The sequence below is a fragment of the Salvelinus sp. IW2-2015 genome, linkage group LG20 (assembly GCF_002910315.2).
Source record: "Salvelinus sp. IW2-2015 linkage group LG20, ASM291031v2, whole genome shotgun sequence".
NCBI classification, from domain to species: domain Eukaryota; kingdom Metazoa; phylum Chordata; class Actinopteri; order Salmoniformes; family Salmonidae; genus Salvelinus; species Salvelinus sp. IW2-2015.
The window spans coordinates 37,906,819-37,925,547 of NC_036860.1; the positions used below are offsets into that span (position 1 = coordinate 37,906,819).

An 18,729-nucleotide genomic window follows, 5' to 3' on the forward strand; every position below is an offset into this window, starting at 1 on the left:
TTTTTTGCAGTTTAACTTTCATGCCTTATTGCATGTTTTGGAATATTTGGATTCTGTACGGGCTTCCTTCTTTTCACTCTGTCAGTTTGGTTAGTATTGTGGCGTAACTACAATGTTGTTGATCCATCCTCCGTTTTCTCCTGTCACAGCCATTTAAACTCTAAAACAGTTAAAGTCACCATTGGCCTTAGTAAGGAAACCACTCAGGGATTTCACCATGTCTGGCAACCGAGTTAGGAAGGATGCCTGTATCTCAAAAGGTTTGCTGCACACACAAAACATACTAGACAGCTGGGATTTTGGTCCAGGAGGGGATTGATTCTCTGCTGTAAGCAAGTTAAGCAAACAGAGAATTTCAATTTTAACTTGATCACCTCTTGCGCTGCACAACAGTGGATCGTCAGGTCGTGGAAGCTTCTGTTTACTCTGTGGGCTTTTTGTAATAAAAAAAACAACATACCATGTGACTGGCTCAATCCGCTGCTTTGGGGAACGGTTTCATAATGAAACAGGCGAAATGAATAACTTGATCAGCTTTATCTATTAAAGGGATACTTGGGGATTTTGGCAATGGCCCTTCATCTATTTCCCCAGAGTCCGATGCACTTGTGGATACCACTTTCAGTTTCTGTGCGCAGTTTGAAGGAAGTTGCTAACTAGCACAATTGCTAGTGCAATGACAGTCTATGGGTATCTGCTAGCATGCTAGTAGATACCCATAGACTTTCAGTCATAACGCTAGTTAGCATTGGCTCACGAAACTACCCCTAACTTCCTTTTAAATGAGTTCACGAGTTCATCTGACTCTGGGGAAGTAGGTAAAGGGCCTCATTGCCAAAGTTCCCAATTATCCCTTTAACCTAGTGCACAAGTTGACTGCAGGTATTTATTGAGTTCTTGTGTCCGTAATCCGTATCTCATGAATTCTCACTACATTGTTGTTTGCTTATGTCCATTGTATCTAATATTGGAGGAAATCCACTAAACCAGACCTACAGCTGTTTTTCTCCTCTCTCTCGCTCTCCCCAGGCCTTGGTCCGACTGACACCAGCCACCCTGCTCTATGCTGGGAAGTCTCCGGATGGAAACCACATCCTGGTAACTGACCACTCCTCTGTCCAGTCTTTGGACAATTTTGTATGGTTAGTTCTCATCATAATAGGTCTTAGACACGCTTTGTCTGCGGGATTGATGACTGCCTTGAAGTTGACTTGATAAGTGATGTAGCTTATCTATATTTGAGTGTTCCTTAACGGGATTTCATCCATAAGAAGTTAACGGGATCGATTTGACAACAGCCAGTGAAAGTGCAGGGCGCCAAATTCAAACAACAGAAATCTCATAATTAAAATTCCTCAAACATACAATTATTATACACCATTATAAAGATAAACTTGTTGTAAATCCAGCCACAGTGTCCGATTTCAAAAAGGCTTTACGACGAAAGCACACCAAACGATTGTTAGGTCAGCACCTAGTCACAGAAAAACACAGCCATTTCCAGCCAAAGAGGGGAGTCACAAAAAGCAGAAATAGAGAAAATTAATCACTAACCTTAGATCTTCATCAGATGACACTCATAGGACTTCATGTTACACAATACATGTACATTTTGTTCGATAAAGTTCATATTTATATCCAAAATCTCAGTTTACATTGGCGCATTATGTTCAGTAATGTTTTGCTTCCAAAACATCCGGTGATTTTGCAGAGAGCCACATCAATTTACAGAAATACTCATCATAAATGTTGATGAGAATACAAGTGTTATACATGGAATTAAAGATATACTTCTCCTTAATGCAACCACTGCGTCACATTTTCAAAAAAGCTTTACGGAGAAAGCACACCATGCAATAATCTGAGTACAGAGCTCAGGCACCAAAACAAGCCATACAGATACCCGCCATGTTGTGTAGTCAACAGAAGTCAGAAATAGCATTATAAATATTCACTTACCTTTGATGATCTTTATCGGAATGCACTCCCAGGAATCCCAGTTCCACAATAAATGTTTGTTTTGTCCGATAAAGTCCACCATTTATGTCCAAATACCTCCTTTTTGTTCGCTCATTTAGTTCACAAATCCAAATTCAAGTGGCGCAAGCACTTAGTCCAGACAAAGTCAAAGTTATATTACAGTTCGTAGAAACATGTCAAACGATGTATAGAATCAATATTTATGATGTTTTTAACATAAATCTTCAATAATATTCCAACCGGACAATTCCTTTGTCTTTAGAAAGGAAAAGGAACGCAGCTAACTCTCACGGGCGCACGCCTGACTGAGCTCATGGCATTCTGCCAGACACCTGACTCAAACAGGTCTTATTCGCTCCCCCTTCACAGTAGAAGCCTGAAACAAGGTTCTAAAGACTGTTGACATCTAGTGGAAGCCGTAGGAAGTGCAAACTGACCCATATCCCACTGTGTATTTGATAGGCGATGAGTTGAAAACCTACAAACCTCAGATTTCCCACTTCCTGGTTGGATTTTTTTCTCAGGTTTTTGCCTGCCATATGAGTTCTGTTATACTCACAGACATAATTCAAACAGCTTTAGAAATTTCAGTGTTTTCTATCCAAATCTACTAATAATATGCATATCTTAGCTTCTGGGCCTGAGTAGCAGGCAGTTTACTCTGGGCACCTTATTCAGCCAAGCTACTCAATACTGCCCCCAGCCATAAGAAGTTAAACAGATATTGGACCAATATTTCACTTTCTTTTTCTCCCCTATGCTGCTTTAGGAATGTCATCTTGAGTGTTTACGTGTAGCACTCTCACTGGAAATAACATTTTACTATACTACAGTTTACGACTAAATAACCTGGGTCATAACTTTTTTTTTTGCCTAGTCATTGATCACTGTGCCTTGCTCTGTATTGTCTGCGGTGTGTATCTGTCTCACCCTTCCACCCTGTGTGTTTGTAGAGTAGTGCCAAGTACCTGCACAAGGAGTTGCCTGTGCGCATTGCCCACCGTATCAAGGGCTTCCGCAGCCTTCCCTTCATCATTGGCTGCAACCCCACCATTCTGCAAGTGGTGAGTCCCTTTGTCAACATGTCTAGTTTACCTTTCTGGTGCACTAACGGCCACTTTGCAACTTACGGGACAAGCCTCTCATTCCAATCATTGTGCTTGTCTGGGAGAGGAGGGCATGTGCTCAACAGGTGTCAGAAACATAATTGAGTCACTGTCTATCAAAATAGACTAACCTTGAACAATCATTCATTGAGAATGGACTTGTCACACAACACTCTGCTAGCGTTTATTAGCTTAGCTGCATCGCTTAGCTTCCTAAATTCATGAGAAGGGCTTCTTTACACTGTAACAAACAAAGCCACATCACTATGCCTACAGAACTATAATCAATTCGATTAAGTAATGTGTCTATCAGCATACCCAATTTCTGCTTGAGTGTGGAAAGTTCTTCTCCTATAGAGCTAGAGTTGAAAAGATACCCCATCTGTGAAATTGGAGGTTTTCCTTTGTTCTTTAGCTGTCATGTGCAGTACTATGAAACCTTATCTACTCCTCCCTTTGGCATCTCTTCTCTCCTCCCTTCCCATGGTCTATTTACTTCATCTGATTGTCTTGACACTGGATGAACTTTTACCTAGATTTCGCACACAGCAGAGGCACTCTTCATTTTCATCAACAACAAAAACATTGGTGCCTGCAATGCATGATCAGTCATACAAGGGATGTATGTATACCTGTAGGCCTAGTGCTTTCTCTGAATATTCTCCTACCAAAAACACATAACCAGTGATGCACAAATTACTCTACATTGTTTATTTTTTAAGATGGGGTAATATTACACATTCACTCCAACAACTATTAAGGATTTGAGTCATATTGGAAGACCTAGGCTATAACCTTGTAAACATCCTCTGTTTTTGGAATGTAGGCCAGGACACATGTACGCCCATGGGATGTATTGTGGCCCACTTATGGAGGCAGAGGAGGTTCCTCTTACCTAAGTGTGCTCAGAGGGAATTCTAATCAACACCCACTCTGTCTCTTTCCCTCCTGCAGCATGAGCTCTACATTCGAGCCTACCATGTGTTGAGTGATTTCCCAGTGGTGAGTAGTCAAGCGGCCACACTGAGGGGTAGGTTGGGTTGGCCAAGTGCTTGACCCTCACGTCTTCATATTTATTTCTGGAACTGGAGAGGCTGTCAGACTGGCCTGACACCTCCAGACTGACTAATGTATTTGTTTGTGGAGTGGGCAACGGGTGTCTGCTATAGAGGTGTGTGTGTGTGTGACGACTTCAAATGAAATCCCAAGTTCAAGGACATTAGGAAAGACAAAGATTTCACCTACTGTATTTGTTTGACTGAAAGTGTCATTGTTTGGATGAAAAGTATAGTATTTTGAATGGGTATTTTTGCAAGATTTGTAACAAATCCAGCTGAGATGATACAACCAGTTTTATACAGAGGATAGCTACTGCATACAGTACCTTCGGGAAAGTATTCAGACCCCTTGACTTTTTCCAACTTTTGTTACATTTAGTCTTATTCTAAAATGGACTATATGTATTCAGCAATCTACACACTACCACATAATTACAAAGTGAAAAAATATTCAAACCCTTTGTTATGAGACTTGAAATTGAGCTCAGGTGCATCCTGTTTCCACTGATCATCCTTGATGTTTCTACAACTTGATGGGAGTTTGTCGTAAATTAAATTGATTGGACATGATTTGGAAAGGCACACACCTGTATACATAAGGTCCCACAGTTGACAGTGCATGTCAGAACAAAAACCAAGCCATGAGGTCGCAGGAATTGTCCGTAGAGGGCCAAGACACGATTGTGTCGAGGCACAGATCTGGAGAAGGGTACCAAAACATTTCAGCAGCATTTAAGGTCCCCAAGAACAGTAGCCTCTATTCTTAAATGGAAGAAGTTTGGAACCTACAAGACTCTTCCTAGAGCTGGCCGCCCGGGCAAACTGAGCAGGGAGGTGACCAAGAACCTGATGGTCACTCTGAAAGAGCTTCAGAGTTCCTGTGTGGAGATGGGAGAACCTTCCAGAAGGACAGCAGGACTCCACCAATTAGGCCTTTATGGTAGTGGCCAGACGGAAGCCGCTCCTCAGTAAAAGGCACATGACGGCGTGCTTAGATTTGCCAAAAGGCACATCATCTTGTTTCTCAGGCTATGAGAGTTTTTCTGGTCTGGTGAAACCAAGATTGAACTCTTTGGCCTGAATGCTAAGCGTCACGTCTGGAGGAAACCTGGCACCATCCCTACGGTGAAGCATGGTGGTGGCAGCATGCTGTGGGGATGTTTTTCAGCAGCAGGGACTGGGAGACTAGTCAGGCTCGAGGCAAAAATGAACGGAGCAAAGTACAGAGATCCTTGATGAAAACCTGCTCCAGAGCACTCAGGACCTCAGACTGGTGCCAAGGTTCACCTTCCAACAGGACAGCGACCCTAAGCACACAGCCAAGACAACACAGGAGTGGCTTCGGGACAAGTCTCAATGTCTTTGGGTGGCCCAGCCAGAGCCCGGACTTGAACCCAATCGAACAGCTCTGGAGAGACCTAAAAATAGCTGTGCTGCAACGCTCCCCAACCAACCTGACAGAGCTTGAGAGGATCTGCAGAGAAGAATGGGAGAAACTCCCCAAATACTGGTGTGCCAAGCTTGTAGCGTCATACCCAAGAAGACTCGGCCGTAATCACTGCCAAAGGTGCTTCAACAAAGTACTGAGTAAAGGGTCTGAATACTTATGTAAATGTGATATTTCTGTTTATTTGTAATACATTTGCAAACATTTATAAAACTTTTTGCTTTGTCACTATGGGGTATTGTGTGTAGATTGATGAGAAACAAAACAATTTAATCAATTTTAGAAGAAGGATGTAACGTAGTAAAATGTGGAAGAATACGGTAATTACACTTTGGATGGTGTATCGATACACCCAGTCTCTATAGAGATACAGGTGTCCTTCCTAACTCCGTTGCCGGAGAGGAAAGAAATCACGCAAAGAAATCACGCAGGAATTTCACCTTGAAGCCAATGGTGGCTAAAACAGTTCAAGTTTAATTGCTGTGATGGGCTAAAACTGAGGATGGATCCACAGCATTGTAATTACTCCACAATACTAACCTAAATTAAAGAGTGAAAAGAAGGAAGCCTATACAGAATTAATACGTTTCCTAAACATTCATCCTGTTTGCAATAAGGCACTAAAGTAAAACTGCAAAAAATGTGGCAACGAAGTGAACTTTGCCCTGAATACAACACGTTAGGTTTGACGCTAATACACATCAGTGAGTACCACTCTACAGTGCCCTCCACTAATATTGGCACCCTTGGTGAATATGAGCAAAACGGGTTCTGAAAAAAGGCTTACCATAAAACCTTTCTCAAATGTGTGCCACAATTATTGCCACCCCTTCATTCAATACCTTGTGCAACCTCCCTTTGCCAAGATAACAGCTCTGAGTCTTCTCCTATAATGCGTAATGAGGTTGGAGAACACATGGCAAGGGATCTGAGACCATTCCTCCGGACAGAATCTCTCCCAATCCTTCAGATTCCGAGGTCCATGCTTGTGAAATCTCCTCTTCAGCTCATCCCACAGTTTTTCTTTGGGCTTTAGGTCAGGGGACTGGGATGGCCATGGCAAAACCTTGATACTGTGGTCTGAACCATTTTTGTTGCTTTTAAGGTGTGCTTTGGATCATTGTCCTGCTGTAAGATCCAACCCATGGCCAAGTTTAAGCTTTCTAGCAGAGGCAGTCAGGTTGATTTAATATCTGCTGGTACTTGATGGAGTCTATGATACCATGTATCCTAACAAGATGTCCACGGCCTTTGGAAGAGAAACAGCCCCACAACAAAAATCCACCACCAAACTTCACAGTGGGGATGAGGTACTTTACTGCATGGCTATCTTTCTGTCTACACCAAACCCAACTCTGGTGTTTGTTTCCCAAAAGCTCTATTTTGGTCTCATCTCACCATAGTACCTGGTTCCAGTAACGTTTGGCAAACTGTAGGCGCTTGAGTTTGTTGTTTGATGACAGAAAAGGCTTTTTTTTTTATGGCAACCCTCCCAAACAACTTGTGGTTATGTAGGTGGCGTCTGATTGCAGATTGAGACTTTGACCCTTAAACCCAACTAATGTCTGCAGTTCTCCAGCTGTGATCCTTGGAGATTTTTGGGCCACTTGAACCATCCTCACTGTGCGTGGGGTCAATATAGACACACATCCTCTTCCAGGCCGATTGTTAACATCTCCAGTTGCTTTAAACTTCTTAATTATTGCCTTGATAGGGGAAATGGGCATTTCAACCGTTGAGCTATTTTCTTATAGCCATTTCCTGATTTTGTGCAGCGCCACAACCTTTTGTCGCACATCATTACTGTATTCTCGGGTCTTTCCCATTAGTAATGGATGACTATGGGAACTTGGCCTGTGTTACCTCATATTTATACCCCAGTGAAACAGGAAGTCATGGCTTACCACTTACTTGTTCCTAATCACTCAGCTGAACTTAAACTTAAAATGGGAATATACTTCAGTTAGATTTTACTCAAGAATTTCTAGGGGTGCCAATAATTGTGACACCCATGTTTGAGGAAAACTTTTTTCTCTATTCATTTTACTTAAATTATAGGTTTGATTTTTGTGAATATTTTGAATGAAAGACCAAGAGGATAAACACTGGGAGACAAATTCACCTTTCAGCAGGACCATAACCTAAAAGACCAGGCCAAATGTGTGTGTGTGTGTGTGTGTGTGTGTATATATATATATATACTGGAGTTGCTTACAAAGATGACATTGAATGTTTGAGTGGCCTAGTTACAGTTTTGACTTTAATCAGCTTAAATCTATGGCAAGACTTAAATGTATAGCAATGATCAACAACCAACTAGACAGAGCTTGAAAAATGTTCTGAAGAATAATGGGTGAATGTTGCACAATCCAGGTGTGGAAAGCTTTTAGACTTACCCAGAAAGACTCACAGCTGTCATCGCTGCCAAAGGTGATTATAACATGTATTGACTCAGGGTTGTGAATAGTTATATAAATTATATTTTTCTGTTTTCATTTTCAATACATAAAAACAAAAATTCGCTGTCATTATTGGTTGTGTGTAGATGGGTGAATACTTTCTGAAGGCTGTGTGTGTGTGTGGATAAACAGTTGATTTCAAGCCACTTCTGCAAGTATATTTTATTCTAGTGGAGAAATGTACCAATTCATCTGACTGGAATAAGAATGGAATTCATCCCAGCTCAGATTTTGATAATGGTCAAATTCAAATGGATTTCACTCTGCATCATCTGTTTGTCAGATCAAGGACCAGGAGATGGACGCTCGCTACAGTAAGCTGGTGCAGCAGCTCCTGGATGACCACAAAGATGTGGTCACTCTGCTGGCTGAAGGCTTCAGGGAGTGTCGGCGGCACATCCAGGTAATGGCCATAAGCATATTTCAGCTGATTGAAGTCATTGACGTTCCACTTTAACAACTGTTTTATCGTCTTGCTGCTGCCAGTCATATGGAACACAACTTGAGGTTGCAGATCTTTTATTTAAATTGGTTATAAGTTGGTTGTTGGAACTCTTTGTTTTGTAATGTTACCGTAGGATTTACAGAATGGTGTAATGTATTCCTGGCCTTGAGTGTTTTGTTTTGATGTTCCAGGATGAGACACTGGTCCGTAACTTTCTGGACACCACCCTCACCTCCCGTCTGGGCATCCGGATGTTAGCCACACACCACCTTGCCCTGCATGAAGAAAATGTATGTCTCCCAGAAACCTTCTAGTCATTAATTGCTAACAGACTGAGAAAAGGAACACGCATGGTGTTATTACAGGGCAGTATAAGTTGAAGAGGCAAAGCATACTTGGATAACTAATTTATTTTCAGACTAAACGTGCCCACCAGAACATGAACCCAACATTTCAGCCTTGCAAACACACTTTTAGTTTGGATTATAAGCATTACAATAAACATCTGATTCATTTATTTGTGCAGTAGTATCTCCAAATATATCTATAGACACTCTAGCATACACTAAAATGTTAAAACTAGCCCACCAGTGCAGTGAAATGCAGTGTCACTCCCGATTGACAGATTCTAGATTATGCACCACTCATGCGAGCTAAAAGAAAAACGAAACACGTCAGATGGACAAAGCCATTATTATTGGTGCAGTCTGCTGGCCCCATGACTTTTGCTAGAGCCTTATATTAACCCTTGATGTGCTTTATGCAACCAAAGAACAGGGCCCGGTTTCCCAAAATCATCTGAAGGCTAAGTTCATTGTTAGAACCTTCGTAGGAGGATTGTTAAATCTGAGCTGCTTCCCAAAACCATCGTTATTAACGTTCACTTGAAAACGTTCATGCCGATAACTTCAGAACAAAGTTGACTACGAATAAAGTTGCCAATCTCTTTGCAATTGATACAAACAAGCGATGTATAAAAATATGCTTTAAATGAATACAGAGATGACTGCATTAAAATATAAGTACGCTATTGGCTTATGTTAATCATATTGAAATGCATTTCATGTTCAATCTAGTTCTATTTTGCTACTTGTAGGCTACCGTCTGTAATTTGTGTCAATATATTACATGATAAGTAGTCTAACGGGCGCAATGATGTGCCAAATCTGGGATTTAGTACATTATTATTGGGTAAGCATTAGAATAAGCTACCTCCAATATTTGCAGCTGTAGGTGGTAATACAGCTCTAGGACAGGGGTCAACTAGATTCAGCCACAGGCAGATTTTTTGTAAATGGCGTATGGTCGGGGGGGGTGGGCGAAAAATAATTACATATAATTTGTGGACTGCAAATTGACCACAAGAAGCCCAAACGGATATAACATTTGACTAAAACCAGAATTTCAAATTGTGTGGGAATACTTTGGAACAGATTTCCTAAATAAATGCATTTGCCGATTTTTTTTATTTTTTATTTTAATTTTATTTTTTTATATATTTTTTTCTGGTGTTTTTAGTTATGTCCAATGGTGCAGCGGTCTAAGGCACTGCATCTCAGTGCCTAGGTGTCACTACAGACTCTGGTTTGATTCCAGGCTGTATCACAACTGGCCGTAATTGGGAGTCCCATAGGGCTGCGCACAATTGACCCAGTGTCGTCCGGGGTAGGCCGTCCATTGTAAATAAGAATTTGTTCTTAAACGACTTGCCTAGTTTAAATTTATTTTAATTTTAAATGATCACCCGAAATAATGTTAAGGTAAGATTTGAATGGAGAAAGCTGATCCAAGAGCAGCACTCCCTTTTGATCCTGTCAGTATCGACACATGCGCCAACGACGCACTTAACACCATGCAGAGAGAACGGTCGTTTTGGGAAATGCATGTAACATCTTCGGCCGTTGTAGGAAAGATGCATCTTTAAAACACTCGTAAGCCTAAGTTCCAGTGTGTGGGCCTCAGAATATATTCATATGACCAGTTATAGGGTCTACATAACGTTTTGGTGGTCAGGATGGTGAAGCATGTTTGCCAGGTCTAGAGACTGTTAGTTAGCCGCTAGTACCTGATACATCGCCGAGCGTTATGGTTTTGTTGCCCAACAACACTTAGACCTAACTCACTGTTTTATCAAATCCTTTGACGGCTGGTTTCGTTCTGAAACATTCTGACTAGGATTACATTGACTCTTAAGAAATTGGGCAAACTATCCAATGTTTAGCATGTCAGTAATAAAGCTTTTGCTTCTCTTATACCTTTCATCCCTCTATGCAGCCTGATTTTGTGGGCATCATCTGCAGGCGACTTTCCCCCAAAAAGATCATTGAGAAATGGGTTGATTTTGCAAGGTGAGTGGTGGTTCGTTACCTTTATATATTGTTGGTTTAGAATCTTGCTACTTCTGTATTAGACCACAGGTCACGCTCTGCCTTCTATTTACCCCTATTTTTCTGTGTTAAACTGATAGAGCTCATGTACAGACTTGTCACCAGGCATGCCATTGTGGACTGTATATGGGCCTTTGTTCCACCTTATCCATTAACAATTGCATCAAAAGTAGCAAATACAACTAGTAAAAGCAGATTGATTACATTTTAGTAGGGGACTGAACAGCGTCAATTCGTCGGGCATGGACTCTATAAGGTGTCGAAAGCATGCCACAGGGATGCTGGTCCATGTTGACTCCAATGCTTCCCACAGTTGTCAAGTTGGGTGGTGGGTCATTCTTGATACACACGGGAAACTGTTGGGTGTGAAAAACCCAGCAACGTTGCAGTTCTTGACACAAACCAGTGTGCCTGGCACCTACTACCATACCCCATCTAAAAGGCACTTAAATCTTTTGTCTTGCCCATTCACCCTCTGAATGGCACACATACACAATCCATGTCAAGGCTTAAAAACTCTTCTTTAGCTCTTTAGACCCCAATAGAATGCTGCTGTAGATTACTGAGAATTTAAGATTAAGCTAATTTTGGCACACATTTCAAACAGACCGCTCAAAATCAATGAACAAATTACAAGTTAACTTAGTTTGAAAGAGCACAGTATTTTCTTTAATGTGACACCATGTTCATATCAATAGGAGTAACACTAATTTTGTCTTCCAATGTGTAAAGACACTACACTCAACAAAAAAAACCGAAAGTATTTAAATTATAGTACATTTCAAAGTACCAAGTATAATATCTTATAAACAACAAATTATCCAAAATGTGACGAGGACAATATTCAGAAAGTATTTCAAAACTCACACAAATTAGTCTATTTGACAACGATTCTTTCTTCTGTAACAATGTAAAAACTATTCAGACTATTTCAAAATGTAGGTACTCAATAAGATTTAGTACAGACCAGGCCTGACACACAATGTAGAAATAATAGCCTACTTTAACGACAATTCTGTGAATGCAACAAGTATTTGGATAGAATATAAAAAAACATCTGTCCAGAGACAAGACTTGTAGTACAAATTCATATTTCACACTATCACTTTAGTGTTTGCATTTAGCCTACAACATGTCATGGAACTTCTGGAAGCACGGCCACATCCTGCAAGTGGCACAGAACACGTAGCGCACCCAAAGGAGGTTTCTACACATCTCCCACTCTTTGCTGATACACCACACACACTCTCTTGTGCCCATCAAACTTAACCTGCTTTCAAATGAGTTACAACTCGGTCCGCACACCCAGGTGTTACGCTCTTGGATCCCCTCTTCCTGCCACTGTAGCCATATCACGACGCGACTGTTTGCAAACTGCATTTTGAATGCCTTCATGGACCAGCGCCTGCGGTTTCTAGGAGGGGTCCTTTGTGTGGGGGACACTGCAATGTACACATTTGATGGCAATGTTGAGCATCCCCCAAAACACATTCTTCCACCATTTTCTGCCTGTGCATCCTACATAGTAATAGCTCTTCACTTGGTCAAGATGTTCAATCCTGCCCATTTTCTTGTTGTAATCCATTACAAGCTCTGTAACAGAAGGTCCCTACCACTTAAAAACAACTCCAAAGCCACTGTCACTTTAGGCCCAGGCTGTGTGCTACAAGGGTGAATGGTGGGACTTAGGGCAGACACACGCCATTGAAACATAGGCTCCCCTCTCGGGTATGCTCTCCCTCGTCCTCTGCCTCTCCCTCTGCTTCGTCCACTCCTTCCACTATTTTCTTCTCTCCTCGCTTCATCTCTATCCCTCCAATCCTCTAACTCCTATTCCTCTCTGCCTTTTGCTGCTGGGCCCTGACTCCACATCACTTTTTCACTTTCACTGACCCAGAGTAACAACAAATAGGATACCATTGTAGTCAGGAACATAATGTCTCTCTCGTCCTTCCTATCTTTTTCTCAACCATACACATACTATATTCCTAATAAATTTTGTGATAGTTACACCTACAATTCCTTTCTCGCTTTCTTTCCCTTTCTCTTCCTAAAAAAAAAAAGTCTTGCCTGACACACTAACTACAGACTTCGCCAATGTTAGCTGATTAGTTACGAAGCTGGGACAGTTTCCAAATGAATTGCAGTGGTAGAAACAGGACAAAACAAGGAACTTGTTAGCTGGCTATGTAAACAAATATCCAACTCATGTGAGCTTCACTGCGCATGCATCTATACTGAACAGAAATATAAACGCAACATGTAAAGTGTTGATCACATGTTTCATGAGCTGAAATAAGAGCCCAGAAATGTTCCATATGCACAAAAAGCTTCTCACAAACTTTGTGCACAATTTTGTTTACACCCCTGTTAGTAAGCATTTTTCCTTTGCTAAAATAATCCATCCACCTGACAGGTGTGGCATATCAAGAAGCCGATTGAACAGCATGATCATTACACAGGTGCACCTTGTTCTGGGGACAACAAGGTCACTAAAATGTGCAGTTTTGTCACCACACAATGCCACAGATGTCTCAAGTTTTGATGGAGTGTGCAATTGACATATTGACTGCAGGAATGTCCACCAGAGCTGTTGCCAGAGAATTGAATGTTAATTTCTCTACCATAAGTCACCTCCAACATCGTTTTAGAGAATTTGGCAGCACGTCCAACCGACCTCACAAGCGCAGACCACGTTTAACCACGCCAACCCAGGAACTCCACATCCGGCTTCTTCACCTGCGGGATCATCTGAGACCAGACAGCTGATGAAACAGGAGTATTTCAGTCTTATAAAGCCCTTTTGTGGGGAAAAATGTATTTTGATTGGCTGGGCCTGGCTCCCAAGTGGGTGGGCCAATGCCCTCCCATGGCTGCGCCCCTGCCCAGTCATGTGAAATCCATAGATTAGAACCTCATATTTCAATTGACTGATTTCCTAAAATGAACTTTAACTCAGTAAAATCGTTAATTGTTAAGTTTTATTTTTGTTCAGTATACTACCCTAACAGACAGCTATGCTGTCAAATAATAGGAAACGAGGCCATGTATAGCCGCACCTAGCAAACATGACATACCATAACCTAAACCCAACAGATAAACAGAAATTACTCTAGCCTTCATTTCGGTGGCTAGTTAGCTGGATGTCTGTATGGCTAGCTAGTGAAAGTGACAGCTGAGGTTGACTTCGTGAGCACTGCCCACATTTCTGGCGCAACTTTTCTTGCCTGACAGATTAGCTAGCTATAGCAAGCAGTTTGGGCCGTTTCCATATGAATTACATCGGTAGAAACAAAACAACCAACTAGTTAGCTGACTATATAGATAAACACTGCAACTTTTTCCATGAGCCAGAGGGCAATCATTCGAGCTCCACCGTTGTTGTGCTCGCCTGTACCAACCAAATTATCATGACAGGATTTGCTCATCTGTGAGCTATTCCCTAAATTTCACAACATCAAACCTTGACAACCCCAAACATGTATCTGCTGTTTACTTATTTCACTCATCCTCAACATCGCTTTTCAAAGTGCAAGGACGTGTGCGAATCCGTATCACCAACCAACATGATATGACTTTTCACTGTGAAAGAGACTATCTGCTTCGGCGGTCATTTTTGTAATTTAGTTTTAAAACATTAACTCAAATGACCGCGCACCGTTTCTGGTTGATGACAACAGCCACGTGAATACGAGAAAAGGTTGTTAGCAAGTTAATTTTGCGATATTGTTAGAAAAACAAGGCTGAACCTGGGTGCTATAGTATTTTAAACGAAGGCCGTTGACTGCCGCTATGGGTTCTAAATTATTTTAACCTTCTCCCTTTCCTCTACATTGATTTGAAGTGGATTTAACAAGTGGCATCAATAAGGAATCCGCTTTCACCAGGTCAGACAGTCATGGAAAGAGCAGGTTTCCCAATATTTTGTACACAGTGTATATATGGTGTAGTGCTGTGCAATTAACCGACATTTCGGCTATTTTTCGTTTAAGCTAATTGACAGACTTCGGTTCAATAATTTTTTTTGTTGTTGCCCGAATCGCAGTTTCTCTAAAGATTAAATCGGATCAAGCCGAACTGTGCGATGTTTCCAACAGGCCAATATTCGATTTAGTTTAGTGCTGAAAACGTGGTAATTGTCCATTGCGTGCCCGCCTACTTGTCCGGTCTGTGTGGAACACACGGAGACTGAGAGAAGAGCGGCGATTGACGTGGATAAAAAGCAGTTGCGTCGGTATCTCCACCTGAAAATGCATGATCAAATGGATTTTATAGTTGGTATTCAGCCGTCAAAGGTATGCCTTATTTACTTTGAAGTACTACTAAAATTGTGATTTGTCAGATCGCATAGGCAGCAGCTCAATAGAGATGAGATGATTACTTGGAACGAAGTAAGTCATTTAAATAAAACAAATGTAGTATACGTAACTGAAATATTTTTGTCACTACCATCAAGGGACGTTTGTTTCATTCTGTGTTACAGCATTCAACCCACAATGCAGTGCATTTTAATGTAAAACATTTATTGAAAACCATTTTTTTTTAATTAAGCGGCAGATTCATTTATATTAAGCCCCACGATCAATAGATACTGTATAGTGGGGAAAGACGGCGACAGGCAGTTAAGATATAGGCTACCAGGCTTACTCCACTGGCTCTGTATTAAGTTCATAGTCATAACCACGGTTTTGTGTGGCACAATGCAACCTACACAAGATATAGCATATCCACTCACACAGGCAAGCACAAGCCTCTGTGCACTTGTAGTCCCAGTTCAGCCCCTCTAGGGATGTGCAGCTTCCTTTCTCTCCCTCTACCTCTACCTCTATCTCTCTCTACCTCTTTCCAGCTGATTGATGAGATGTTTTATTTAATCCATTTTAGAATAAGGCTGTAATGTGGAAAAAGTCAAGTGGTCTGAATACTTTACGAATGCACTGTATCTGTACACAATTATAAGTGTGTGCATGCTCCCTCATGTCTTCTGCAGGCGTCTGTGTGAGCACCAGTACGGTAACTCCCCGCGGGTGCGTATCAACGGCCATGTGGCGGCCCGCTTCCCCTTCATCCCTCTGCCCCTAGACTACATCCTGCCTGAGCTGCTGAAGAACGCTATGAGGTACCAGAACATTTCACTAATCATTTTAACTGACTTTCTGACAACTCACACACCCCTAAAACATCATACCTTTTCACTTTGACTAGGAAATCAGACTCCACGGTAGCCATTGTAAGACTATAGATAACTAAATCTCTAGTTAGACAACCTCTTTTCTTCAAAGTATTTAGCTGTGTGCTACTGCTCTTGGTGGTGAAATGTTGCCCTGGCACTTATGAGAGTATTGCTAAGGTGTGTGTGTTCAATAAGATAATAATCAGCCTTTCAGTCCAATGAGGAATAGAGGTGGTTCTGTTCTTGGAGCTCCGTCTCAGATGTCGCAATTAGCAGACAGACCATTCACTCTGACTCATGTTCCTCCTTCCTAGAAGGCAGTGTATTTAGGGTGTGTCATAATGTGTCATCTACCAGTGAGTCAAAGTGTTTTCGCTCCACCCTTGTGTAACCGATGTGAGACCTTTGTGGAGCGATGGGTAACGACGCTTCGTGGGTGACTGTTGTCGATGTGTGCAGAAGGTCCCTGGTTCGCGCCCGGATCGGGGCGAGGGGACGGAATAAAGTTAAACTGTTACATTGATGCTGTTGACCTGGATCACTGGTTGCTGTGGAAAAGGAGTAGGTCGAAAGGGGGGGTGAGTGTAACGGATGTGAAATGGCTAGCTAGTTAGCGGTGGTGCGCGCTAATAGCGTTTCAATCGGTGACGTCACTCGCTTTGAGACCTTGAAGCATCGCTCCACAAAAGCCGCGGCCCTTGCAGAGCAAGGGGAACCACTACTTCAAGGTCTCAGAGCAAGTGACGTCACCGATTTGAAAGGCTATTAGCGCGCACCACCGCTAACTAGCTAGCCATTTCACATCGGTTACACTTGTACTTGATTGATGAAATAAGGTCACTCATTAGTAAGGAACTCCCCTCACCTGGTTGTCTAGGTCTTAATTGAAAGGACAAACCTGCAGACACTCGGCCCTACGTGGAATGAGTTTGACACCCCTGCTCTAAACAATCCTGCTGACAGATTCTGTCGGGTTACGTTGAAGGACTCCACAGGCTAATGTCGTCACTCCCTGCCCTTGACCTCCCCTCAACCTGTGTCCCCACAGGGCCACCATGGAAAGCCACCTCGACACACCTTACAACTTGCCTGATATCATAGTCACCATTGCTAACAACGACGTGGACTTTGTCATCAGGTGAGTGGGTGACCTTGATTATCTTTACCTCTATCTACTCAAGACTCCTTTAACAAGGTTAAAGAATTACGCAGTTGCTAGCTAATTTGTTCTGGGATATAAACGTTGAGTTATTTTACCTGAAATGCACAAGGTCCCCTACTCCAACAACTAATCCACACCTAAAACGGTCAACCGACTCGTTTCTAGTCATCTCTCCTCCCAGGCTTTTTCTTCTTTGGACTTTATATGGCGATTGGCATCTAACTTTCATAGGTGTATTACAACGACTGACCGACCTCAGTTCATATTTCAATCACCCATGTGGGTATAACCAAGGAGGAGATGGCACGTGGGTATCTGCTTCTATAAACCAATGAGGAGATGGGAGAGGCAGGACTTGCACCGTGTTCAGCGTCACAAATAGAACTGACTACTATTTTAGCGCTTGCCAACGCATACGCTCCACGCGTGCGGTGTGGGTGCAATGATTGAATAACATGTATGTGTACATTTATTTTGCAGCCAACGCAACACGGTCAACATGTTAGGAGTCCCAGACTCTGGGCTTAGCTGTTTGAATGGGAAACCTGACGCCTCAGGGTGAGTTCCTTTAAGCTGCAGGCTTATCATGCCCAGTGTGGTCGCCATGGGAACAGCAGTTCAGGACCACAGTGAACGCACCGTCAGCAGACTTAATCACATGCAGTATTTAAGAATAGTAAATCGATGTTGACACTGAACAAATGTACTGATGCTAAATTGTTTTACCAGCACAGATCAGTGTATTAAGTGCTTTTGTACTCCAGTCATTCCCAAATGCATTTACATAGTGCATTTGTAAAGTATTCAGACCCCTTGACTTTTTCCACATTTGTTTACGTTACAGCCGACACACCATACCCCATAATGACAAAGCAAAAACTGTTTTTTAGAAATGTTTGTCAATGTATACAAAATAAGAAATTGAAACATCACATTTACATAAGTATTCAGACCATTTACTCAGTACTTTGTTGAAGCACCTTTGGCAGCGACTACAGCCTCGAGTCTTCTTGGATATGATGCTACAAGCTTGGCACACCTGTGTTTGGGGAGTTTCTCCCATTCTTCTCTGCAGATCCTCTAAAGCTCTGTCAGGTTGGATGGGGGGGGAGCGTCGCTGCACAGCTATTTTCAGGTCTCTCCAGAGATGTTCGATTGGGTATAAGTCCGGGCTCTGGCTGGACCACACCAGGACATTCAGAGACTTGTCCAAAACTACTTCTGCATTGTCTTGGCTGTGTGCTTAGGGTCGCTGTCCTGTTGGAAGGTGAACCTTCGCCTCAGTCTGAGTTTCGGGGCGCTCTGGAGCAGGTTTTCATCAAGGATCGCTCTGTACTTTGCTCTGTTCATCTTTCCCTCGATCCTGACTAGTCTCCCAGTCCCTGCCGCTGAAAAACATGCCACCACCATGCTTCCCCGTAGGGATGGTGCCAGTTTTCCTCCAGACATGACACTTGGCATTCAGGCCAAAGAGTTCAATCTTGGTTTCATCAGACCAGAGAATTTTGTTTC

The 18,729-nt window shown here is 42.2% G+C and overlaps 1 protein-coding gene across 1 annotated transcript in view; it reads left to right on the plus strand.

Annotated features, from left to right (window-relative positions):
* The window catches only part of LOC111980924 (branched-chain alpha-ketoacid dehydrogenase kinase), a 28,640-nt gene that overhangs the window by 7,353 nt on the left and 2,558 nt on the right, over positions 1–18,729 (plus strand). The window contains exons 2-9 of the mRNA XM_024011981.2: positions 1,030–1,098; positions 2,934–3,044; positions 4,041–4,088; positions 8,334–8,453; positions 8,687–8,785; positions 10,770–10,843; positions 15,873–16,001; positions 17,104–17,193. Coding sequence (XP_023867749.1) covers positions 1,030–1,098; positions 2,934–3,044; positions 4,041–4,088; positions 8,334–8,453; positions 8,687–8,785; positions 10,770–10,843; positions 15,873–16,001; positions 17,104–17,193 — 740 coding nt within the window. The remainder of the gene's footprint in view (positions 1–1,029; positions 1,099–2,933; positions 3,045–4,040; positions 4,089–8,333; positions 8,454–8,686; positions 8,786–10,769; positions 10,844–15,872; positions 16,002–17,103; positions 17,194–18,729) is intronic.